Source organism: Lithobates pipiens, unplaced genomic scaffold (genome assembly GCF_037356315.1).
Source record: "Lithobates pipiens isolate NorthernLeopardFrog02 unplaced genomic scaffold, aLitPip1_a1.2 Scaffold_27, whole genome shotgun sequence".
NCBI classification, from domain to species: Eukaryota; Metazoa; Chordata; class Amphibia; order Anura; family Ranidae; genus Lithobates; species Lithobates pipiens.
This window is the reverse complement of record NW_027507788.1, coordinates 89,347,359-89,374,265: the sequence shown is the minus strand read 5'-3', so window position 1 is coordinate 89,374,265 and position 26,907 is coordinate 89,347,359. Positions and strand designations below refer to the sequence as shown.

Here is a 26,907-nt window from a genome sequence, read left to right as displayed (position 1 = left end):
TGCAGCTGGGCTGCCTGCCTCCGGGCAACCATTGAAGCTGGGATTTTACGCCCTGGCATGCCTGCTCTCTAGAAAGCCCCAAGTGCAGAAAAATATGATGTCAAAATCATTAGTGTCAGTTCACTGTACCATTTAAAAAATGAAAATATGAACGAGCATCCTACACTCTTCCCTACTACCCGAGTCCCCACTGAACTAAATTTCGTGGGCGATTTTCGGTGCCCACATCCAGTTTAGCGACCCAGGGATTTGAAATCCTTGCTCTTTCTGTAGAGCTTCTGGGATGGACCAGAGCAGTTCCAATTCAAAAAAGCTGTCACATGCCAGCACTAGCCAATCAAAATTGTTTGGATCTGTCCTGAAAGCACTACAGAAAGGGGAAGATGAGCAGAAACTTCAAATGGGCACTGACAGCTAATCACTGACAAAGGTAAATGCAACGGGGATGAGGGTGCATGTTAGTTGCCTATTCATTTTTCATGAAAGAGTCAACTAACCCTTGAAATTCTTCTCTCCTTGAAAGCAGTGTGGTCAAACAGCAGTGGAGGAGAGGGGAAATGTTGACCACACTAGCTCAGCACCCAGACTACCTACAAAAAAAAAAAAAAAATGGGACTACCGTATATACTCGAGTATAAGCCGAGATTTTCAGCCTCTTTTTTGAGGCTGAAAGTGCCCCCCTCGGCTTATACTCGAGTCATCGCTGTCTGCCTGCTCGATCAGCGTGTCGAGCAGACAGACAGCGGCCATTCTATAATTCAAAAGCCGCGCCTCTGGCTCCGCCTGTGATAGGCGGAACACTGAATTTCCCAGCAGCCTGTGTTCCGCCTATCACGGACATCGTCTCATCCTCGTACTACGGACGAGGATGAGACGATGTCCGTGATAGGCGGAACACAGGCTGCTGGGAAATTGTGTTCCGCCTATCACAGACAGGGAGGCGCGGCATTTGAACAGGGGAATGGGCACCGACGAAGAGCGGTGATCCTGGGACGGGACCGGACGGAGGCTCGGCTCGGGACGGGACGGGACGGAGTCTCGGGACGGGACGGGACCGGACGGAGGCTCGGGACGGGACGGGACCGGACGGAGGCTCGGGACGGGACGGGACCGGACGGAGGCTCGGGACGGGACGGGACCGGACGGAGGCTCGGGACGGGACGGGACCGGACGGAGGCACAGGTAGGCTGGACACACAAGGCCACACACACACACACACACAGGGATGGATGGATGGATGGATGGACACACACACACAGGGATGGATGGATGGACACACACACAGGGATGGATGGATGGATGGACACACACACACACAGGGATGGATGGACACACACACACACACACAGGGATGGATGGATGGATGGACACACACACAGGGATGGACAGGCATATCTCACCCTCGGCTTATACACGAGTCAATAGGTTTCCCAGTTTTTTGGGGGTAAATTGGGGGCCTCGGCTTATACTCGGGTCGGCCTATACTCGAGTATATACGGTAAGTGCAAAATGCACTTTGTAGCCTGGAGATTAAAAGAAAAGGTTTCATAAAGTGGTTGTAAACCTCAGACATGAAATATGAACAAAGCATATCCCTCTATAGTGTGTATTTGTCCCAATCCAGAGCACTAAGTGTCATTTCTGTCTGTTGCTTTGTTCCTCAGCCGACAAGTTTTCCTGACACTAAGAAAAATGGTGACGAGGGGAGAGCTCCAGCTGATTGGCAGCCTCAGATTTGTTCCTGTTATGTGAAGATGGGTGTATCCCTTCCCTCCAATCAGCTTTCAGCGCTCTCTTCGCTAAGCTCTGTAGAGTGTAACTTCAGCTCTCAGCCCACTATTTTTCTTACCACTCAGAAAAGCTTATAAATTCATCACTTTTAACAGGCGTAGAGAAGGGAAGACTGCAGATAGATGGATACAACTTATGTAGGAGGATCCGTTACATCTCTGTGTATCACCTGAGGATAGTCCTTTCACTGGGTATATGTAAAGGTTTACAACCACTTTAAGTCAAACAAGCATAAGATGGATTCTAATTTTGCTGCACTCTAGGATTCCATTGAAATTAACTACAGCTTGGAACCATTCTTGGCTGCGACTGTCCAGATCCTCCCTGCAGTACTTTTTTCTGAATGGCAGAATGAGGTGCTGTCAAAAAAATTACACAGTTGCAACAAAGCTACAATGTAGTCGGAAAGAGGACTACTGAAAGGGAAACTGGTAAAATACTTTATCTTGCTTGCAGTATGCCAACATAATTCTCCTTAATATTTCCCCTCAGGGCCGGTTCACACTGCTGCGTGGTGCGAGATCGCATGTGATTCGCACCCCACTGCTAATCACATGCGATTTCTGTGCGATGCGATTTCAAGCATACAGATATTATGGCCCGCAACAGAATTGGATCGCATGGATGTTCACACCCATGCAATCTAAATCCTGTCCGAGTTTGCAGATCGCAGATTTGGGGGTGTCATTAACTTTTAAGTGACACTCCCAGCAGTTTGCATAGTGCAGTGTGAACTGCCACCCGGAGACATGCGATGGCATCACAGCAGTGTGAACCGGCCCTCAGATAGTAACACTGTTGCTACATATGTATGTATTTATGCAAACTTTAAAAAGTTATTCAAAGGTCCTCTCTAAGGTGGAACAAAAATCTCTCAATAAACATTAACCATGTTTAATTTTGAATTACTAATGCTAGCAGTAAAAGGATTAGATAGGAATGTATATTATATTTTCTTGTTTTATCTTTTTTTTTTCCCCCCCATTTCTTCAGTTGCTTCTTGGCCTAGGCCAAAACGATGTCATACATCACAGGAGTCTCCAGGGGCATTTTTATTTTCCCTATCTGGAGGAGGGGCTTTCTCAGTTAAGCACACCCTCCTGCCTGCATGCCTCATCTAAGGGCAGATGGATTTCAAAAAGTAAAGACTACATGAATCATTTGCCCTTACCCAAAATGGCCATGATTACAAATGCTAGGGGTGGGTGGTTTTCAAAGTGATTTCTCAACAAAATAAAGCATGGAGAGATAATGGATGTTAAAAAAATGAATAAAATAGCATTTTTACTTTGTGATGCTCAGGTACAGTTTAGTTCTGTTTTAAGAATAAAATTGCTAGGTTTTTTTTGGATACAGTTACTTGGAATATGTTTGCTGTTGGACACTTGAGATTAAAATATGGTGTGTGTGAATGCTGGAGGTTATTATTCTGAGAAACTTGCTTTTGAATTCTAGCTTGTGCAAGGAAGAACGATCAACAATCCTAGCAGCTTGTCGTTCACGTGTGCTCGGTCTTTCTAATCTGAGCAGGATTTGGCATTGCAACAGTAATAGCAGGCGAATGGGACAGGGCATCTGGTACAAATTAAACCAATTAAGTCCACCAGCAATTACATTTTTTTTTTATTGCTGGTGCACTTAAATTATATTTTTATTATTATTCAAATTCACAGTATCAGCCTTGGGTGGAAAGGACCTTTAAGATATTTTTATAACTGGTAACCCTGTTTTATATTATTTTGTGATCAGTCGCTTTGGTATAATTAGGGGGATTAGAGGCTATCCCTGTAGAAGTATGGTGTGGTTGGCACTAAATTGATCATTATTGCAATACACATATACTCTAAAAATAATTTTGAACAGGACAAACCACAAGAAATTTATCAGAAGATGACATTTTTAAAAAAAACTTTTCACACCACCATAACTTAAAATACTGTAAGGTATGTAAATTCATAAAAACAAGAGTAAAAATGATAATAGCCAATTATGTTCCTTCCAAATTTTCCTTCAAATTTCAATTAGGAATAGAGTCTAACCTTAAAGGACTCTTGGGGAGGTTTATAAAGTTGGGCAGCATTATTTCAGTGCATTTATGCAATCTTTTGTTTTCTTGCAATTTCTTTTTGCTTATGCACATATCTTGTAATTGTGTAGACATGCGTGCAATTAACAAATGCACATAAATTAAAACCTACTTTGCTTTTTTTTTTTTTTTTTTTACATTTCCCTACACAATTGCTGCTATATAGACCATTAACCTCAACTTCACATACATTACTATAGCAACTCTTGAAGTATGCAGATTAATATGCATAATTTGCAAGAAAGTGCTCTGCACCACTCTTTACAAATCTCTCCCTATGCATTTTTGAGTATAAAGGAAGCCATTGTTAAGTCCAAGTCTCTCTGTTAAATTCCCAGTAATATACTGGCTAAATAATCTATATACTGGTTTAGACCAAAAACAAATAGCTCATTCTTATTAGGATAGCTCTGGAAGCACTAGATCAGACCTGTAGGAAACACAGTGTGCCACTTGCAAATGGTGGCCAAGATGGGGATAGGAGAGGCACAGATGTGAAAGACCAACCAGTACCAGTTTAGAGAAGTAATCTATTACCATTTAGAAAGACTAGCATATCTACATGCTCCGCAGTCAAAGCTGACCGCTTCCTGTAAACTGCCAAGCCAGCATCTGTAAACAGCCAGCTTGTGGGTACAGAAGTAGCAGGGATGGCCAAGAGTTTACGTGCTGCCCGGGCCAAAAGTGGGTATTGGGTATAATGCATTTTCCACCACTGCAACGGGTCCTGGCATAAAGAGGAAGCTTCACTAGTTTGGAAGCTACTAATTTCTTGCTCCGCCTGCTGGTTTACTGTGCTACCTGAAGCATTTCTTACACTACACAAGTCTCCCAAGAGGAACTCAATGCCAGAATCTTGCTTGGGTTTTTTCGCTGCTGGCCTTGTGTTTTGAGGATCAGGTGTAACACAAGCAGTTTCAGTTGGTTGTGTCTTTGCCAGACTTGATGCTTCGAGCTTCAGTAAATGAAGGGTCTCTACACGGTCTGGTTGGCTGAGGAAGTCAAGGCCACGAAAACGAGGGTCCAAGGCACATGCCAAATTGAGAACCTGATTGACCTCGCTGTCGGAATACCTAAAACTCAATTCTTCGTGTATGGCCTTTTTAATGTTCTTGCAAAAGTCTGAATCCCACTCATTAGATGCCAAGTGTTTATACAATAAGCTGGTTATCACGGGTTTCACCAGGGATAACCCAGCAAACTGATCTTTGGTAAAAGTTGAGGTAGCAATAGCTAAAGGTTTAAGGATGTCTACGACATCTTGGAGAATTGACCAGTCCCCTGACTCCAAAGCTATGCCGTCTTCATTCAGTGTTTCAATGAGGCCTTTAAAAAACTTGGAATGGTCAACAATGCTCTGCAATAAAGTGTAAATGCTGTACCATTTAGTTCCATCACGAAGGAACATTTTCAAATGCACCTTTAATACGGGACCATGGGTGGTCAACTCTTCATTCTGAGTAGTTGATGAGAAAACAGTGGCTATCAGTCTTCTGAATCTATCCAGTGTTGTCTGTATTGTGTGGTGTTGAAGAATAGCTTCAATGCAGCCTCGAAGAACCTGTCCTACGCATGGCAGAGACTTCCAACCCACCTTTGAGGCTGCTGATTTTACAGAGGGACTGTTGAGCCCGACTGCATAGGATGTGTTCTCCCGTATCCCCCATTCTTCTGCTACATCAAGAAGGACTGACTTCAGGCTATCTTCAGAAAGGTCTTCTGAGACAACCCTACTGGATAGCACCATGTTTTTAGATTCAAATCCTTCATCGACGTAATGGATAATGAGAGTGAGGTATGACAAAGAACCACTGTGCTTCCATAGGTCCAGGCTTACTGAACAGTCTTGTAGATTCTTCACCACCTCTCCCACTTTTAATTTCGCTTGGACATACATCTCATGTAAAATGGTATGGGCCAGAAAAGAAGCTGCTGGTAGTTTGTAATTCGGGTCCAGTACTGACAGCATATGAGTAAAACCTTCCCCTTCAATTATTTCAACAGGCATCAGGTCACGGACAATGAAATCTGCCACAGCTTTGGTTGTTCTTCCCACTGTAGGAGCCACCACAGCCCTGGAAGCAACTTCACGAGGTGGAACAACTTCTACACTTTTTTGAGGGTCAACTACTGCCCCCTGGGTTCCCACCAGTTCATTGTACTCTCGTCTATGTTTATAAATAAGATGCTGTCTCAAGTTAGTTGTATTGCCACTGTAGGAAAGTCTAACACCACAGATTTTGCAAATTATTTTAGTTTTATCAATTATCCGACCATAGGCATCTCCTTGGAAGCCAAAAAAAGTCCAATACCGACTCTGAGCACGGCCAAGGCTAACAAGGTTCTGAGTTCCTTCAAGCAGCTGAAATCCAGAGGAGTGACCGATGTTGTTTACTGGATAGCTTGGTTTATGTGACTGCATTATAGGGCTGACCATATCACTGCAAAGGTATTGGTTTTGACTTGATATGTGATCCAATGGTTTAATCTGTAAATCTTGGAACAACTTCATCAGCAGTTCCTTTTCCCCAAATTCATATTTAAAATGCTCACCTAGAAAACATAATAAAAGTACAGTCAACCAAAGCCATATAGCGATCTAACTTTTAATGTTACTAAGTCCCTGTGATTACTAGTGATCTGTGATTGGCTGCAGCTAATCACATGATACGGGGTGGTGTGATTGGCCCAGGTACCATGTGATAGCTGAGGACCAATCACATGACCACTCTATAGAAAACATAGTTATGAATGAAATTAATTCATAACAGTATTTTGGACATTGTGATCATGTGATCGCATAGCAAGAACATGATCCCTTGGCCACTGAAAGCGACTGGGCCCCCGGGATCCAGTGGACACAGCAGTCGCGGCAGTGGCGTACTACACGCCCCCAGTCTGGGACAGGCTCGATGACGTACATGTACATCATCCAGCCTGCCTGTACCACCCACCTGCAGTAAATGTACTGTGGGTGGGTGGCAAATGGTTAAAAAATAAATAAATAAATGCAAAAACTTATCCTGAGCTATCCTCCAATGACTATACCTGTCTTTACCTCTTACCTTTTGTTGGTATTCTGCTCAGTATCCAAGAGCTTAATTGTAGAGACAGATGCCATGCCCCATGCTTCCGTGCACCTAAAATTACTGCAATTATTTCCTAAGGCAGGGATAGATGGTAACTGTACCGGGGGAGTATATTTGTGAAGAGGGAGATTCTGTGGACAGGTGTCTTTTATACACACACACACACGAGCACCTTCTTGAATTGACAGGACTAATGTGTGTACATGAGCACATACTGTAGCCAATCTGTGGGAGCCAGAATTATTGTTAGTTGGTAGGGGATCAAATACTTATTTTACTCACTGAACTACAACTCAATTTATAACATTTGTATCATGTGTTTTTTCTGGATGTTTGGTTGATATTCTGTCTCTATCATTTAAAAAACACCTATGATAAGAATTATAGACCCTTAATTTCTTTGTAAGTGGGCAAACTAAAAAATCTGCAGGGGATCAAATAATTTTTTCCCGCACTGTACATTCTACATTAATAATTATGGTACCAAAAATAGTGTATGCTGTAAATTGCCTCCAGCATTATTCCTGCTTTTTCTTGTTGGAGGCCACCATTTTGCTGAAGCCCAGAGCCCCTGTACAGCAGTAAATGTTTAAGCTGTCAGCACATCAGCCCGTACAAATTCGGCACAGTGCCAAATAGAGAGCAACTGAGCATGTACAGAGCAGGATGAGACAGTTTTTTTATTGGATTTTAAATCATTTCTAAAGCTCGCTGTAAGCTGACATCACTCAGCCAGTTCAGGCTTTGGGAAAGATCTCGACCATATGATCGGAATCCACCCAGATGTCTGGACCAGCACCTGGCTCAGCCTTTTAGTGCCCACTGAGAGGCTGAGCCAGCTGCTCCCTCCCCTTCCACAGACCAGCGTTCCAGTGAGCACTGGAGGGGCAGAGCCAGAAACTGACAGTCACGGTTCTCTGCTCAGAGTGGAGAGGGAGAACCAAGTCAGCGATGTTTGATCGCTCAGTTCTCACTGCAGAGCTGGCGGGGGATTGAGGCTGCATCTACTTAGGCGAGTATAATTGTTTGTTTTCTATGTCCATACTTCTCTTTTAAACATAAAGCGTAACAATATTTTTAATACATTTATATTAGTTTTATTTACCTAGTTTGAGGCCCAGGGTTCTGGCATACTCCTCACCAATCCATACCATAAGTTCTGTTCCTGATGGAATTGACTGACAAGAACGATAGTATATCTTTCCCCGATACTGGAAGACCGTCAGATTGTGTTCTTCCTCGGTTGATGCACAAGCCACATACCTAATAAAATGAACCGAACAGATTACCTTATAAGAGGCTGTGCCCAAGGGAACACAATGCCAGCCCCTATGCAATAGCCCCTATGTAATGTATTGAAAAAAAAAAGGGGGGGGGGGGGTTTAATGCTAGAGCGCAGAATCTTTGTGCAACCACCATGCACTAAAATGGAAAGTGAATTACAAAAAGTCCATGCATGCCAGGGAATATGGAGAATTAAAGTCAATAGCAGAGTCTTGTTAATGATGATGAGGAAAGTCTCTGGATAGTAGAACAGTACTAAGGGCAGAAAGCTCTTCTCTGGAGTAAAGCCAACTCTGAGGTGCAATAGAGAAAATAAATAAAAATAAATAAATAAAAGACAGAAGAGCGCCTCTAAATGCAACCTTTATTTTACAAATAGCGAGTATATATATTAACACTCACATCGGGAAATTGATGGTCAGCTCATCTGGTGGAGAGAAACCAATGGGAACAGTCAACACACCTCTAATCCACACAAACTGCAACCACCACACCAGGCCTGGACTGGGACAAAAAATAGGCCCGGGCATTTTAGATTTCCAGGGATCGGGGGGGGGGGGGGGGGGTTCGGTAGACATTAGCGGGGGTGGCTGGTGTTGGTCCTCCACACTGTAATGTGCAGGGACACTGTGATATAAAAGGGAACTGCACTAAAAAGGGGCACTGTAATGATTACAGTGCCCTTTTACGGGGCAGTCCCCTTCATATTATAGTGTCCCAATCCTATTGTGGCCATGCCAGTACTGTCTGTCTCCTATTGTGTCCATGGCCCAGTGACACTGACCTGCTCTCTGGCGCTGCGGGTACAGGGTGGCTCCCTCAGGCGCTGCAGGTACAGGGTGGCTCCCTCTGGCGCTGCGGGTACAGGGTGGCTCTCTCTCTCTGGTTGTGCTGGGGCTATTAGTTTCCCCAGCACAGTCCTCTGTTTCATTTGCCATGTCTCCTGTAGTAGCTGCTACAAGCACTCCTCAGCTTGTTTCTGGGTTTTCTCTTTCACCCCAGCAGAGTGCATGCTGGGGACTGTAGTCTGCTCCCTGCTGAGACCAATGGTGCCATGTATCTCTGGGACTACATTTCCCATGATGCCCCTCTAGTTTCTTCTGATTGGCCCTCTGTGTTGGCCAATGGGGAGGGAAAACGACCATACAGGAACGCCTTCTCTTCCCCTGCTGCCGACGTGAGAAGGGGAGGGGGAGCGAGGGGGAATAGTGACAGCAGCTTGAAGCTTTCGCCACCGCGTGGACGCCCATGGCTGGAGGAGGAGAGCAGAACTGTCAGCGCGGCGCTGAGGCTGAGCTGTGTGGGAGAAAGACACACAGCACAGCCCATGCAGCCGCCAGTTCCGCATGACACAGGCATGGCGGTAGGCGAGCGGCGGCCGTGGCCTGTGTTACCCACGATCAGGCCGCGGCCGCCGCTTACCTCCCGCTGTGCGGTCTGATCATCAACAGGCCACGGGCGGCCCCGGCCCACCGGGCAAATGCCCGGTCTGCCCTATGGCCAGTCCCGGCCTGCACCACACTGAAGCAGGAAGAAGAAGCCGGCTAGTGCTGTAATTGTTCTGGTTTGGCTTGAAGAGCCAGCTCGAAGAGCAAGCTCGAAGCGCAGTGCTCGTAGGCGTGTGACGTCACCAGAAAGGGAGAACCTTTCGCAAGTGATACAATAGAAGGGAAGGGGGCGAGTTGAAATGCTCTACACGGGTCGTGCAGGCTATCGTACTCAGGGATTTACCTTATTCTAAGAATAGGGACATACATTTTTCCATTTTGTAATTCGTTTTTTTTATTTCCTTCCAGTTCCCTCTATCTCCCTTGTTTTAACAATTATGTGCATTAATATAATTTTTTTTAAAAACATAACTTAAAAACATAATGACAATGGGGTTTATTTAGTAAAGGCAAATCCACTTCGCACTACAAGTGCACTTGGAAGTGTAGTCGCTGTAGATCCGAGGGGGACATGCAAGGAAAATAAAAAACATTGTTGCTTGCACATGATTGGATGATAGAAATCAGCAGAGCTTCCCCTCATTTCGATCTACCCCTCAGATCTACAGCGACTGCACAAGTGCATTTTCAAGAGCACTTGCAATTCAAAGTAGATTTGTCAATCAACCCCAATGTGTTTTAATAATTTTTTAACATAATGTTTTAATAAGGTTCTTACACCAACATTTTTATTATTGTCTGTTATAATCTGTATACACTCCATTACTCATTTTTTGTCCTGGTGAATGGTGTTTCAGTGCCCCATTAATCTGCGATTAACCAGACGACGCTTGCCATGTAGAGTATTTAAACTTGCCCCCTTCCTTTCCTATTGCATCACTTGAGAAAGGAGTGCGCATCCTCCGTACGAGCCTCGCCCATGCTCTGAAACGTGTTGTGGTTTTTTCCCTTCCACCCCGATAACATTTCAGCCAAACCAGAACAACTACAGCACTGGTCAGCTTCTACCTGCTTTACTGCGGTGGTCGCGGTTTGTGCACATCCCTAGATTAGAGGTGTGTGGACTGTTCCTGTGAGTTTCCTACCACCAGAAGAGCAGACCATCAATTTCCTGATATACATATTAAATATTATATATACACATACGCACACACACATACCATTTGCAAAATAAATATTACACTTAGAGGCACTCTTCTGTCTTTTTCCAGTGTAATGTATTGGTTGGAACAGACTTAATGGAAACAATAGTTTTTCAATTGCATGGATTTTGCCTGCAGAAAAATTCATGACAACATATGAGGTGGACACAAGCTTTAATTGGTTAGAGTAAGATTTGTTACATTATAGGGAACATCTAGAAATGTTAATTGTGCCCTGAAAAATGTACCTTTGTCTTGAATTAAAAAACTGCAGTATACTTCCTGGTATGTGAATGTGCCTAGGCACTTCTGTGCCAACAGCCCCTTGGCTGTATATCTCTAGTGTGAGTTCTAAGGCACTGCTGCCTCTGACTGCTAGTCTCATGAAAATATTTCATGATATTCCCTCCATGTAATGCCTCTTCCCCTGACGTCTCTGTCAAGATCAATGGCACAACTATCAGCCCATCCCCGCATGTTAGGGTGCTAGGTGTTATCCTGGACTCTGAGCTCTCCTTTTTGCCCCACATTCAATCACTTTCCAAAGCTTTCTGCCTCAACCTCCACAACATCTCCAAAATATGTTCTCTCCTAACCAATGAAACTACAACGCTCCTAATTCACTCCCTGGTTATCTCTCCCCGACTACTGCAACTCCAGCATTGGTTTACCTTTAACCATTTATCCCCAATTGAGTCTATCATATATCCTGCTGCCAAACTCATCCACCTTACAAACTGCTCACCCCTCTCTGCCAATCCCTCCATTGGCTGCCACTCACCCAATTAAATTCAAAATGCTAACAGCTTACAAAGCTATCCAGAACTCTGCACCCAGCTACATCACTAACTTAATCTCAAAATACCAACCAAATCGCTCTCTTTGCTCCTCCCAAGACCTCCTGCTCTCTAGTTCACGTGTCTCCTCCTCACATACTCATCCCCAGGACTTCTCCTCAGCCTCTTCCATCCTCTAGAATTTCCTACCTCAATTTGTCTGACTATGTCCAACTCTTTCCACATTTAGGCGATCCCTTAAAACTTCTCTTCAGAGAAGCCTATTCTTCCTACACCAACTGTACTTTCATTTTCTTCATCAGCTCATTCAACAGCTAATATTTTTTTTATCACTTGACCCTCCCTCTGTGAGTAGAGTGGACCTTGTGTTAGTTTTCGGAGGGAATAGTTATTTATGCATTATAATCTTAAAGCATTAACGCAACTTACCTCATCCAGCTGCTTTTGGAATCATCACTAGCATCAATATAAAAATATGACCCGTTGTCCCGTACCTGAGTAATAAGAAGAAAACATGTTGGATATTCAGATTGCAGAACCGCTGACAGACAATATCCATTTAAGATAAACCACCAAGGGTTCTAAGAAAATACGCATACAATAGGTCTGCTACACAAGCCAATTTTAAATTTAATTATCACTGAAATTTATGTTTCCATTTTATAATGCTACTTGCTGTGAATTTCTAAGGTCTTGATTATATGGTTGAAATTTTCCAGAAACTCCTACTTTTATGTTAACCAGCTTACAGCCTCTGCAAGAAGGCTTCATATAGCTCATATTATTGGCACCCCTAGCCATTTCCTTAAATTTACTCAACTAGGAGTCCTAGGAGGACAAGTTCAAAAGCATCCCCTCTGGCTCCAGCATAATTGACAGTCAAGAGACATGCTTCTTGTTATATTCAGCACCTTCATGATATGTTGGAATGCACAAGAGTGTCCTGAAATGTCATGCCCTGCTGTAGTTCAATAACCCAGAGATGAAAATACCAACAATCTCTGTAGTAGTGCCTTTATTTTTGTCCTTCTTACAGGTTCTCTTTAACAAGTACAAGATATTTTAAGACATCTGCATGCAATGGGATTTGAGTTTGCTGGCCATAATGTGTCAAGAATATCTGTACGGTCCCACAGCCATTAATTGCAAATAAACATGCTCTGGGAAGCCAATGGAGCCTGATACTGCCAAGTGCACTGTCCAGCTGCAGCAGTGTATGTACATTTAGGGCAGTAAGTGCCCAAGGACAAATGAACAGAATACAGACTTCATGTATTCCTGGCATTTGCCCCTGGGTGCATACTGGAAGTACCACCGAATGTACTGGCCAGCACCATCCAGGACTGGAAAGTGCACCTGTGCCCTCTGCTACTGGCTAAACGTAGGTGCCCCAATGCCTCATGGCTAAACACCCATTGTGCACGGAGCCCAAGTGCCAACCAAGAGGATATTGTAATTATAGGAGGTGCATTCAACCAGGCCAAACTGTATTCTGCTACATTTCTTTGGTGAAAATAACCTAAATCAGTGTTTATTATTCAGGCCTTATGTACACTGCTGCTAAGTTTACAGACGTTTCAAGTGCCAAACGCGTCTAAACATGTCTAAAATGTGGTAACTCGCATTTGGCGGTGTTTCGTTTACAGATGTTTTTCCTTTTTGGCTATTTGAAAAAAAAAAAAAAAAAAAAGCTTCTAAAAACACAAATGCGGAAAAAAAAAAATCCGGCAAAACTTTATAACCGTCGGTTGCCATCTGTCAAGTTAAATTATTCAGGAGAGGTTGTAAAAATGTCCCGTGTACATGAAGCGCAAGACTGTCGGAATGTTATAGAGTCCTATTCTATTTACTCAACATCAAAGTGAAAGATAGAACACCAACAGGTCAGAATTTCTTTTTTTTTTTTTAAAACAAACAGTGTCATTGAGTTGGAAAAAGGATCACTCCCTTCCCAAAAATGACTTGTAAACTCAATCAGGTTTAGCTAAGCGCCCTCTCAATGGCACACAAAACCCATTTGACTTTCAACTGTGATCAGCTGTGGTCGTTTTGATCAGCTCAGCATGAAAACAGGTTTCTTGGAGCATTTCAGTCCCTGGTAGTGCAACTGAAGCAATCAACTATGGATGGCAAGGCACTGTCACCTGAATCTCTGGTATAAAGTTGCAAACAGGCACAAGTCAGGAGATGGAAACAAAAAAAAAATTCAAAGGCTTTATCAATGCCTAAAAAGCACAGTGAAGTCTATTATTAAAAAGTGGAAAGCACAACACAGACCCTCCCTGGATCAGGGCGTGGATCCAAACTGGATGAATGAAACCGGAGGAAACTGGTCAGAGAGGCTATGAAGAAGCCTACAGAAACTCAGTGGTCATTGTGTTCATGTGACTACATATCACAAATTCTCCACAAATGTGGCATGTATGGGAGGGTTGCAAGAAAATAGCCACTCCTCAAAAAAGGCCACATGCAGTTACTAAAATTTTATTATTTGGCCTTCACACCAAACGATATGTCTGCCGGAAATCCAATAGAGAGAGCACCATCCAAATAACACCATTACTATAGTAAAGCATGGAGGTGGTAATATTCTTTTATGGGGGTGTTTCTGTGCAGCAGGACTTGAGCACTTGCCAGGATAGAAGGAAAAATGTATTGTGCAAAATACCATCTAATTCTTAAGAAAAATCTGCTGCCCTCTGCCAGAAAGTTGTTAATGGGAAGGTTTACCTTCCAACATGACAATGACCCAAAGCACACAGCAAAAAATGACCACACAGTGGTTGAATGAGAAAAAGGTAAGCGTCCTTGCATGGCCTAGTCAGAGCCCAGACTTAAACCCTACTGAAAATCTGTGGAACGGCTTGAAGACACAAACAATAACCATCAAATTTAACTGAAATTGAGCAGTTCTGCAAAGAGTGGGCACATATTGCAGAGTCTAGATGTTCAAAGAGACATATTCCAACAGACTAAAAGACTAAATTAAAGAAAAAGGTGGTTCAACAAACTACTGGCACAATGGGGGATCCTTTTTCAATTCTGTTTTTTTATTTTTATTTTCTGACATGTTGGTGTTATATCCGTCACTTGGATGTTTTAAATTGCACTAGTATATACAGCTGAATCTAAAAAATAAAATAAAAAAAGGTGTGTCACACCGAAAACACCAGGACAATAAAAATATCCCCCAAATTACCCCTTTTTGGAAAGCAGACAGTCCAAGGTACTTACTAAGAGCCGTGGTGATTTTTTTAAATTTTATCATTTTTATCACAATTTTCTAAAATTATTTTTGTTTTTACATCCTGTCATCAGTGCAGTACAGCTTCATCATAATCATTGGTGGGGTGATAATCAAGGACACTGACCGGTGAAAGTATGTAATAAAAAAAATAAAAAATAAATGATATTTTTCAATTTATTTTATATTTCTTATTACTTTTTTTTTAATCTTTTTTTTTCTTTAAACACACTGTGACCAGAGCACTACAGTGTTTGTACAGTAACACTGTACTGCTCTGGGGAAGTGATGTGGATTTTTATTTTATTTTTTTCACATTATAATTGCTTATACCAGTGAATTTCACTGCTGTAAGCAACCTTATTCATTAAATGAAATTGATTAATTCAGTGTTTACTATTGTAGTTAACTGTGATTGGTCACAGCTATTCACATGGTACAGGTGGGCTTTATTTGGACCTGTCTGTACCCTGTGATCACTGTGACCAATCATAGCTAGCAACAGAATTGTACACAATGAATGGCACAAATCAAGGGACGGGAAATGATTAATATATTACACAGTACACAACTTGATTTTAGTGTACAATATATTGCAAAAACATAAAAGAAAGTATACACCAACAATATTGCGCAAAAGGAAAAATAGAAAAAATGACAAGAAGTGTGTATGGTTAGCAGCCAGCACGCTAAAACTAGGGATTTTTTTAGCTGAGAAATCGGTGAAAAATGTAGTGCAAGCGCTCAACCTGTATACACTTCTTATAATACTACAAAGTGATATAAATTCAAATATATCTATTTATAGATTTCGTCACTGTGATTTGTTTACAGTTATCCACAGTCACTGTTTCCCTTTTGGGATTCAATATCCTAATAATCACCATTTTTTGGTTATATATACACATGTATAAGTCACTATATATATGTTTATATTTTTTACCTGTATAATACTGTATTTACTTTTGCTTTTGGGTTATTTATATATACATTTGAATTTATATCACTTTGTAGTATTATAAGAAGTGTATACAGGTTGAGCGCTTGCACTACATTTTTCACCCATATTGCAAAAACATACATGGAGATTTATATCTTTAAAAAGAGAAGTATGAGCAGAGTTCTTTTGGCCATATTTTTATTCTAGGTCACAGGAGTTCACTTAGTTCTGCACTCCTATGACTCAGATTCAGCCGACAGGGGCCTAAAGCCCGCTGTTGGCTGAAGTCACAGAGCCGGATCAAGCTTTAACTTTAAAGTCGGGATCCACCCACATGCCTGACCGGCAGCTGGCTCATCCTGTGCCAGCACCTCTCACGCCCTGCAAAGTCCAGTAAGCACTGCAGGGGCAGAGCAGAGAGCCAGTGACTAATGTCGCGTACACACGTAGCAGACTATCCGGCGGACTTATTCTGGCAGACTGTCCGCTGGACTTTCCGAACGGGCTACTTGCCCACACACGGCACTTTTTCAGCGGACTAATACGGCGTACTAAGTCCGCCGTACCATCCGCCCTACTTTTGAAATGAACGGACTCGCCCACACACGCAGAGGAAAGTCCGCTCACTTCGAGCGCGTCTCCCAGTAGGCGGGGCCCGCGAAGGAGACGTCGCCGGCCCGGCCGCCTGGTATGGACTTAAAGGGGAACCACAACGCCGAAAAAAAATCGGCATGGGGGTCCCCCCAAAGTCCACAACAGACCCTTGTCCGAGCACGCTACCCGGCCGGCGAGCGAGTGCCCCCCCCCCTCCTGACCCGTACCAGGCCCCCACCCCAAAGCACCTTGTCCCCATGTTGATGAGGACAAGGGCCTCTTCCCGACAACCCTGGCCGTTGGTTGTCGGGGTCTGTGGGCGGGGGGCTTATCGGAATCCGGGAGCCCCCTTTAATAAGGAGGCCCCCAGATACCGTCCCCCCACCCTATGTGAATGAGTATGGGGTACAATGTACCCCTACCCATTCACCTGTAAAATAAAAGTACAAAAAAAAAACACAACACACGAGATAAAATACTTTATTGCACAGCTCCGGGGGTCTTCCGTCTTCGGGGGTCTTTTCGCCGGACTCCTCCGCTATCTTCTTGTAGCTCTTGCTAGCGGAGGAGTCTGGCTTTCTTCCTCGCCGCCGGCCTCTTGTCCCCCTCTTCGGTTCTTCTGCCGGGCCACCGCGCCTTCTTATAGCTCTTTTACAGGCGGTGGCCCGGTCTTCTGTCGGAAGAAAGCCGGACTCCTCCGCTAGCAAAAAAACTACAAGAAGATAGCAGGGGAGTCCGGCGAAAAGACCCCTGAAGACGGAAGACCCCCGGAGCTGTGCAATAAAGTATTTTATCTCGTGTGTTGTGTTTTTTTTGTACTTTTATTTTACAAGTGAATGGGTAGGGGTACATTGTACCCCATACTCATTCACATAGGGTGGAGGGCCGGTATCTGGGGGCCCCCTTATTAAAGGGGGCTCCCGGATTCCGATAAGCCCCCCGCTCGCAGACCCCGACAACCAACGGCCAGGGTTGTCGGGAAGAGGCCCTTGTCCTCATCAACATGGGGACAAGGTGCTTTGGGGTGGGGGGGCCACGAAGATAGTGGAGGAGTCTGGCGAGAAGACCCCCGAAGACGGAAGAAGACCCCCGGAGCTGTGGAATAAACTATTTTAACCCTTGTGTGTTGTGTTTTTTTTTTTACTTTTTTTTCACAGGTGAATAGGTAGGGGTATATTGTACCCCATACTCAATTCACATAGGGTGGGGGGGGGGGGGGTCGGTATCCGGGGGGCCCCCTTATTAAAGGGGGCCCCGGATTCCTATAAGCCCCCCGCCCGCAGACCCCCAACAACCAATTGCCAGGGTTGTCAGGAAGAGGCCCTTGTCCTCATCAACATGGGGACAAGGTGCTTTGGGGTGGGGGGGCCGTGCAGCCCCTCCTTCCCCAAGGCACCCCCCATGTTGAGGACACGCGGCCTGGTACGGTTCAGGGGGGGGTGCTCGCTCGTCCCACCCCCTTTCCTGGCCGGCCGGGTAGCGTGCTCGGATAAGGGTCTGATATGGACTTTCTCAGTGAAATGCTGATGTAAACAAGCATTTACCTGTTGTTCCTAGTGACACAGACTGATCACAGCTCCTTGTAATCGGTAGCGGAGATCAGTGTCGTGTCACAGATAGCCCCTCCCCCCTCCACAGTTAGAATCACTCCCTAGGGCACACTTAACCCCTACAGCGCCACCTAGTGGTTAACCCCTTCACTGACAGTCACATTTACACAGCAATCAATGCATTTTAATTGCACTGATCGCTGTATAAATGTGAATGTCCCAAAATTGCACCAATAGTATCCGATCTGTCTGCCATAATGTCACAGTCACACAAAAAAAAAAAAAAAAAAAAAAAAAGATTGCAGCCTTTACGAAGATAAAAAATTATTAATAAAAAATGCCATAAAACTATCCCCCATTTTGAAGACATAACTTTTGCTCAAACCAATCAATAAATGCTTATTGCGATTTTTTATAAAAAAAATAAAAAGGGAGAAGAATACATATTGGCCTAAACCGTTTTTGGGGGATATTATAGGAAAAAATGAGATTTTTTTGTTTATAGCGCAAAAAAAAAAAAAAAAAACCAGCAGAGGTGATCAAATGCCACCAAAAGAAAACTCTATTTGTGGGGAAAAAAAGGAAGTCAATTTTGTTTGGGAGCCACGTTGCATGACCGCGCAATTGTCAAAGTGAGGCAGTGCCGAATCGCAAAAAGTGCTCTGGTCTTTGGGCAGCCAAATGGTTCAGGGCTTAAGTGGTTAATGATGCGACGAATGTCGTTGGATGTACTTCCAAAAAGTACTTAAACATCAACTTAACCCAAACTTTTGATTAGAAAATATAAAATTTTCTTTAATAGAATTCCTTTTTGTGTACGGCTGGCATTAATATATAGTAATAACTCCCCTTTAAAAAGGTAAAGCAACAGCATTATTTCAGCCTTCCTTAAAGTGGAACTACACTTCATCTGAGCACGACAAACCAAAAATTCTATTTAATTCATTTTTAATATTCAAAGCAAGCCCCCCCCACATCCACTTTTTTCTCAATGCTTTATTTTGTTGAGAAATCACTTTGAAAAACATCCCTAGCACTTTTCACCGTGGCCATCTTGACTAAGGGCAGATGAATAATATAGCATTTACTTCCTGGAATCCACCTGCCCTTAGGCATGCATCAGATTTTGTGCTTAGCTGAAAAAATCCCCTACTTCCCTACTGAAGACTCCTGGGATATATGAAATCGTTTGCCTAGGCATGGAAACTAGGAAGTACCTAAAGAAATGTAAAAAAAAATAAGTTTAAAAGACAAGTAAATCTGATAAACTTTCCCATCTAGATACTAATGCCAATAGCATGAAGATTAAAATTAGTCAATGCCGATTGAGAGAGTGAAGTTCCGCTCTAAAGTGGAAGTAAACCCTCCTATCGGTTTCAGCCATGGAAGTTGCCATTTTTGACCCAGTTTAATCTTCAACTGCTATGGTGCTGCACATGTGATCAGTTATGACACCAGCCATTGGATGGTTTGACAGTTTGACTGAGAGCACAACCAATGTGCAGTTAGCATTCCAGGCATGCCGGGAATGTAACTGTTTTTTGAAACTGTTAAATTGATGGGTTTACTTCCACTTTAAGGTCAGCTTTAAAATCAACAGGGAAGTCCGTACCGCCCAAGAGAAAACAGTGCAGTCACTCCGATCCGCCAAGACGTCCCCTTCATAAGGACCAAAGATGCAGCCACGTGGGATGATTGGGATTGTACACCAGACCCCAAATCCTCCCTGTGGTCTCTCCTTTACTACCAATCCCTCTGGCAAGGAGAGAAGGGCACGGGAAGGAACGTTTTCTGGAACCGGTGTGTCTAAGATGAACGTCGGGGCTCCATGCTGTGGACAGGAGTCTCTGAAGTACAAGCGACAGTCTTCACAAACTGCAACAAGACAAGAAATAGATCTTATAGGTATTTTAGATACATCTAATCACTGAGGTATATCAAATGGGATCAAGTACTGAGAGAAGGAGATTGTAGGAAAAACTCTGCACTGATGCCACAGTGCCAAGTATCATTTAAAGGGACTTTAATTTAAACCCCTACATAAACCCTTGTGAAGTGACTGGCCTGAGATAGTACACAGATGAAACAAAACCTCCGACATAAGTTGTACCTGTTTATCTGCAGTTTTTTCTTCTCTACATCCCTTCAAAGTGCTGATTTATAAGCTTGTCTGAGATATCAGAAAAAAAAAAAAAGGGGGGGGGGGGGGGGGAAATAGGGCTGAAATTACACTCTGCTGAGTCCAGTGAGGAAATCCCTGAGAGCCGATTGGAGGGAAGGGACACAGCACACAGGAACAGACTTTTTTTTATAAATTCTTTATTTTTTCATCTTTTCTTTCCATAGATTTCACATTACATTTCGTTATACATCTACAACTTCTTTAACAGCTATAACAGTCTTATAATATTTCAATCCATACCTCAATTCCACGTCATCCTCCCCCCTCCCTCACCCTTCCCTCCCAGAAAAATAAATAAATAAATATACAAACAACAAAAAAAAAAAAAAAAAATGTTTGAATTTTCACTATAATCCCCCCCCTCACTCCCCCCCCCCCCCCCCCCCCCACCACCACCCGCCTGCTCTATCATATTTCGAAATGTTTCACATCATACTTTCTCTATAATTTAGATATGGAGCCCAGATCTTCTGATATTTCTCATCTTGATCTCTCATTGTCATTGTTAAATTTTCCATTTGTTGGATTTCTGCAATTCTCTGAAACCACTGTGCTCTAGCTGGAGGGTTGCTTTTTTTCCACAGAACCGGGATACATGCCCTTGCTGCTATCAATAAATGTCTCAGCAAAGAATTTTTGAATCTTTCTATTGCCATTGGGATGTCCAGCAGCAGAAAAGTTGCCGGTTTATCTCCCAGGTCAATTCCTGTAATCCTTACAATAGTATCGGCTACCATCTCCCAGAACACTCTAATTTTTGGACATTCCCAAAATATATGTAATAATGTTCCTTCTGCTCCATGACATCTCCAACATGTCTCTGATATCTGGGGGTAAATTTGATGTAACACTTTTGGTGTTCTATACCACCTAGTAAGGATCTTGTATACAGGAACAGACTTGAGGCTGTCAATCAGCTGGAGATCCCTACCCAAGCATCATTTTATTCTCGTGTAAAGATTATTTGTCAGAAGTGATTCATGCTGATAGAGGTACGAAGCAGAAGACAGAAATGACGCTTAGTGCTCTTAATTGGGACACTGTTCCTGAAATTACCGGGATCGGGACATGATTCTTCGCCTGAACCATGAAAAAGGTAACATACTTTATCGCAATGCACAGATCTTGGCGTTCCCAACTTTTCAGGGGAGGGTCAATGTAGCCGGTTCACGGAAGTCAAAAAGCATCTTTGGGTTAAACACCTCATGTATGCAAGTTGTTTCCAGCCTGACTCCATGTCACCAGAGAGGAACTTGCCCACTTCGAGGAACCAGAAGCAGCTATGGCCTGGTTAGACTGTTTGGATCCTGCCTAAGGCGTGAATACTTATGTGGAGTGGGGCTTGTGCCTCCTCAGAATAAATTGGGCACCCATTGCTGATATCCTACTGGTTTTCTTGGAGGGAATTATGATTTATTTTCGGCAACTTTGAAGTTTACCCCTACTTGCCCAGTTCTCCAGGATCGGCTATTGCCCTATTCTGCTATACTCAGTGGCCATTACATACTGAACTTTGAGGCCTAACATTAGAATATAGTCAGCATTCATGTTACTTCCCTGTTGTGTTTCGCAGCAGATGATGGTGCTGTTCACACTAACTGCTGTGATCAAGTGTTTAAGGTGGGTGTGTCGTGTCCTACAGGCTCTAGTGTTCTTCAGAGAGATTTTGTATTTGCCCTATAAGTGTTTTGACTACCTAGAGGGCAAGGAGAGAGTCGCTCTCTTCCCTGAAGTGTACTGCTCCAGTTGTTGTCATTACATAAATTCTTGTCCTGCACAATGTGCTGGAGACAGTTTTCATTGTTTTGTTTTCTAATTCAGTTTGGGATTCATGCTCACACAAGTTGGGGTATGTGTAGAGCTGGGTTGGATGGGATTTTACTCTTAATAAGAAAGACTCTCACCGATGTGCAACACAACTAAGTCTTGATGTTTCTGTCGACTCGAACGTATACTTTTCATACACCTGCTAGCAATGTGCCTAGTACCTTGTATTTTCTTGATACCTCTGGGGATCGTGTCTCCAGCCGGTTGTCCTACCATTACATTTTATTTTTTCAATGGCCCCCTTCAAATTCTTAACCTGAAATGTCTGGTCTACATGCGATCTTCTCATTTGAAAACCCAACAGGCGGATATCATTGTCCTGGTCGAAACTAGGGGTGAGTCTGTTTTTAATGCCAAGTCAGCATGTTTTTTGCTAGCTTGTATTTCTGGTAACCCCTTGTTAATACTGGCTTGGTATGTACCACCACCATACAATGCTAATATTTTGAGCGAGAGCTTTTCATTCATGGCTAAATACCCATCTGCACCAGCCATCTGGCTGGGCGACTTTAAGACCCCATTCACACCTGAGCGTTTTGTAGCTTGACACCTGAAGCTACAAAATGCTGGAGGGGAAAAAAATCCATTATTCTCAATGGAGATGGTTCACATCTCCACTCCAAGTCGCCTGAAGCCCTACGCCTGAAGCTCAAACAAGTTCCGGACCCTTTTTTGTCGCGCGAATCGGGCTGATTTGGGCGTTTTTCTTCTTTTAACATTAGTGACCTTTTGCCCTGCACAAATTTGCGGTAAAAAACACCGCAAAAAACGCTTGAAAACGCTATGCTCAGGTGTGAATGCAGCCTTACATGCTAAGCCTAGTCTTGATAGAACCCTTTGCACCACAAGTGGATCGGGCAACCAGGTTTAGCCATAGGTTAGTGGATATATCCCTCAGACACATGGAGGTATTTGTACCCCACACGTAAAGCCTACACATGCTTCTCCTCCTCTCACTCCATTATGTATGTATCTCACTCCAGAATTGATCTATATCCCGACAGCTCACTGTTAGCCCTTGTACACACAGTCGGAAATTACGACCACAAAATCCGTTTGATTTTTTCAGATGGATTTTGTCTGAAACTGGTGTTGCATACACACGGTCGGACAAAGTTGTCGGAAAATCTGATAGTTCAGAACGCAATGACGTTCGTTACGACGGGACTACGTTCAGGCTAGTAGCCAATAGCTTTGGTCTCGTAATTTGATCGGAGCATGCGTGGCACTTTGTCTGATTGGAATTCTCTACAAACGATCGGACAAAGTCCGATTGGATCGTGTTGGTCGGAAAATTTTTATATCCAGCTCTCAAACTTTGTTGGTCGTACATTCCAAAGGAAAAAGTCTGATGAAGCCCACACACGGTCAGATTATCCGACAACAAGGTCTGAGCGAACATTTTACGTTGGAATGTCCAATCGTGTGTATAGGGGCTAAGGCTACAAGCCCCAGGTTACAGTCCCCGCTTGTTATCGGACCATATATATATATATATATATATATATATATATATATATATATATATATATATATAATATTGGGTTACTATTACACCCTTTACCAAAGCCCCCACATTGAATTGGAGATTAAAACCCTTTCGGCTATCTATACTCCCTGACACAGACATATTAGCTGCAGAGTGGAAATATTTTTTTTTCAGTCTAATACGCATACTTCCACCACACTAGTGGTTTTTGGAGACATTTAAAAAACATGCTCGCCTTTTGTTGAGCGAACAGGTTTCCAGATTCAGAAAATAATCTGATGCCTCCCATGTTCAGGCGGTTGAACAATTATCTTCTTTGCAGGATCAGTACGTAGCTGCCCTTTCTGGAGAACTTCTCAGCAGATTGCAACTCCAAACAAGAGTAGTGGACCAACTGTTCTATGAAGAAGCTAAGCGTAAATTATTCTTTATTAAAAGAGGAAGTAAACCCAGATTTGTTTTACTTCCTCTTTTGCTCCCGCATGGCATGCACATGAAAAGCATAAAGGGCTAGTATGCATTGCATACTAGCCCATTATATGACACTTACCTGCAAACAAAGCCTGCACTGTCCCCCCGAGCAGGCCGCGCCCATCTTCGCCCCTCTTCCTTCTGGAGTCACGGACTCCGGTTCTGTGACTGGCCTGAGTCATGTGACGCCACTCCCGTGCATGCGTGCGGCAGCCATAAGTCACAGCACATGTTGGGGGAAGAAACGGCACGGTGGTCCGTTTTCTGTTCACAGTGCATGCACCAATGAAGACATTGGCGCACTACAAGTCAAATATCTCCTAAACTGCATGTTTAGAAGCTAGTTCCACTACCTATAGGTAAGCCTTGTTCTAGGCTTACCTATTAGGTAAAAGTAACCAAAAAAGGTTTACAACCACTTTAAGCAAAATGATTTTTGAATATGGCGAGCATCCACGTAATCTGGATGCCCGTCTACTAGTGGTTATTACGCTGGGTACATCCACGGGAGGATTAATTACAGACTGAAAGCTTATTATCACAATGTTTGCTGACTTTCAAAACTTATATACTTCTAAAGTTGATTATCCAGCAAGGGCCATATGCGAATTGCTTGATTTTCCTAACTTGACAGAGACGTGGGTTGGAGGCTCCTATTTCACTATATCCAGTTACTCATAGCTAACTTTGCTAGGGTCAAAGCTCCAGGATCAGATGACCTGCCCATCGAATTCTATGCTCACTTTGCGGATGTCCTGGTGCCCAAATTATTGACCCTATCCCATGCTATATTTGATGCTAATGTTCTGCCAGAGTCTATGTGTGAAATCCTTATTGTTTTCATTCCTAAACCTAGGAAGGATCCTCTTCAACCCGATTGAAACAGGTCTCTATTTGTTACAAACAGATGTAAAAATTTTGGCTAAAATTCTTGCCCTTCAACTCAAACTACATCGATAAAAAACCCCTGGTGGTGGACTTTAACAGGACGTACAAACAAAAATTACAGATAGAAGAAATTAACTTTCTTTATTAAATTGATATAAAATCATATAAAAACAGTTTATACATACCATAACAATTTGTACAGTACAAGAAACAAATTACTTACACATAATAGACTATAGAAACGATCACCCTACGCATTTCGGAGCTGGAATAGTCTCCTTATTCAGGAGTATAGATACAGCATAGGATATAGTTCTAGCCAAGTACAGTATCATATGAATGTATCTCACAATTCAGTTAAGAACAATAGATAAAGTCGGGTGGACTGTGTGGCTTTCCAGTATCCCACAGGCTCTACATGTGGGACGCCACTTGGATGGTCCGGTGTGACTATCTCTCCCCGTTTGCTGCATTGGAGTTTCCCTCATCTCTCTGGGATCTGCAGCAGATCACTTATTGTTACCAATACAGGGGCCCTCCAGGGGAGGCTTTTGCAGGATTTTTTCTGCCTTCGGGCAGCAACAGGAGATAAATTAATCAAAAGATTTAAAATGACTACTTTACCATTCTCCCCCTCCCCCCTGGGAATGCTTGAATACTGGAAAGCCACGCAGTCCACCCGACTTTGTCTGTTGTTCTTAACTGAATTGTGAGACACATTCATATGATACTGTACCTGGCTATAACTATATCCTATGCTCTATCTTTACCCCTGATGAAGGAGGAGACTATGCCAGCTCCGAAAACGCACAGGGTGATCGTCTCTATAGTCGATTATGTATAAGTAATTTGTTTCTTGTACTGTACAAATTGTTATGATACAAAATCATAAAAACAGGGTTTATACATATCAATATAATAAAGAAAGTTAATTGCTTCTATCTGTAATTTTTGGTTGTACGTGCTGTTAAAGTCCACCACCAGGGTTTTTTTTTTTTTTTTAAATCGATGTAGTTTCTATATTGGATGTGGCACAACAACTTTACACAGTCTTGCCGACCTACACCTTGCTCTTCAACTCAATAAAGTAATACTGTCCCTAGTTCATCCAGATAAAATGGACTTCATGCCAGCTAACAACACAACCTTTAACACCAGGCGTCCATTTATGAACATTCAAGCTTCCCATGATCAAATTGGTTCTAGGACAGTGGTTGCACTCAATGCGGCTAAAACCTTAGAAGAATGGCAATACTTATGGCAGTGTTGGCGTTACTTTGGTCTTGGCCCTCGCTTTATTGTGAGGGTAGTGCCTCCAGAGCAAGGGTAGTGGCCAATGGGTGGACCCGTAGTCTCTCTCTCTCTAGGGGGGATGAGGCAAGGATGTTCTATCTCGATGCTTCTTTATGCGTTGCCTTTGCTATGGCACTTAGGTCACACCCTAACATTCAAGGCCTGCAATCCAGCCCCCTGACACAAAAGGAGGGACTTTATGCTGATGACCTGATACTATACCTTGCAGACTCGAGTCCATTGTTAACAACCACACTTCTCTGGCCTTGGATGTATTTCTTCCATCAATAGAACAAGCCTCCCTGCCACTTATTAGGGTTAGCTCTTTCAAACATCTGGGTATTTGGATAACTAGGACCCTCTCTGACTTTATTCAGCTGAATGTGGAGCCTTTTATCCCTATACTTAAATCTAAAAATCAGATATGGGCAAATCTTCCATTAGGAGTCATGGGGCGGATGAGTCTTCGAAATGGTCTTCTTTCCGAAGGTGCTGTATGTTCTCTGTCATTCACCAGTGTATATCCCACTACGCAATTTTAAAACAATAGGAGGTATTGGTGCAGTCCTTTATCTAGGGAGGCAGTAGGCGTAAGTTGGCGTGGAAAATCCTCAAGAACCCTACAACGTTGGGTGGCCTTGCAGTTACTGACTTTGGCCTGTACCATCTGGCTGCGAAATTATCCAATTTCTATTATATTGATAAACAGGATCAGAAAAATTTACCTTTTACTCGTCTGATGACTCTCTACATCCCATCCCCCCCCCCCCCCCCCCATCCGTTTTGCGACCT

General features: G+C 43.2%; 1 protein-coding gene across 1 annotated transcript in view; it reads right to left on the bottom strand.

Moving 5' to 3' along the window:
* Positions 1-953: 953 nt before the first annotated feature.
* LOC143933980 (E3 SUMO-protein ligase ZBED1-like) overlaps positions 954-26,907 on the bottom strand; it is a 52,908-nt gene continuing 26,954 nt past the window's right edge. Inside the window, exons 3-6 of the mRNA XM_077457202.1 lie at positions 19,578-19,840; positions 12,067-12,131; positions 8,072-8,229; positions 954-6,430 (exon numbers count right to left, since the gene is read on the bottom strand). Coding sequence (XP_077313328.1) covers positions 4,395-6,430; positions 8,072-8,229; positions 12,067-12,131; positions 19,578-19,840 — 2,522 coding nt within the window. The 3' untranslated portion in view covers positions 954-4,394. The remainder of the gene's footprint in view (positions 6,431-8,071; positions 8,230-12,066; positions 12,132-19,577; positions 19,841-26,907) is intronic.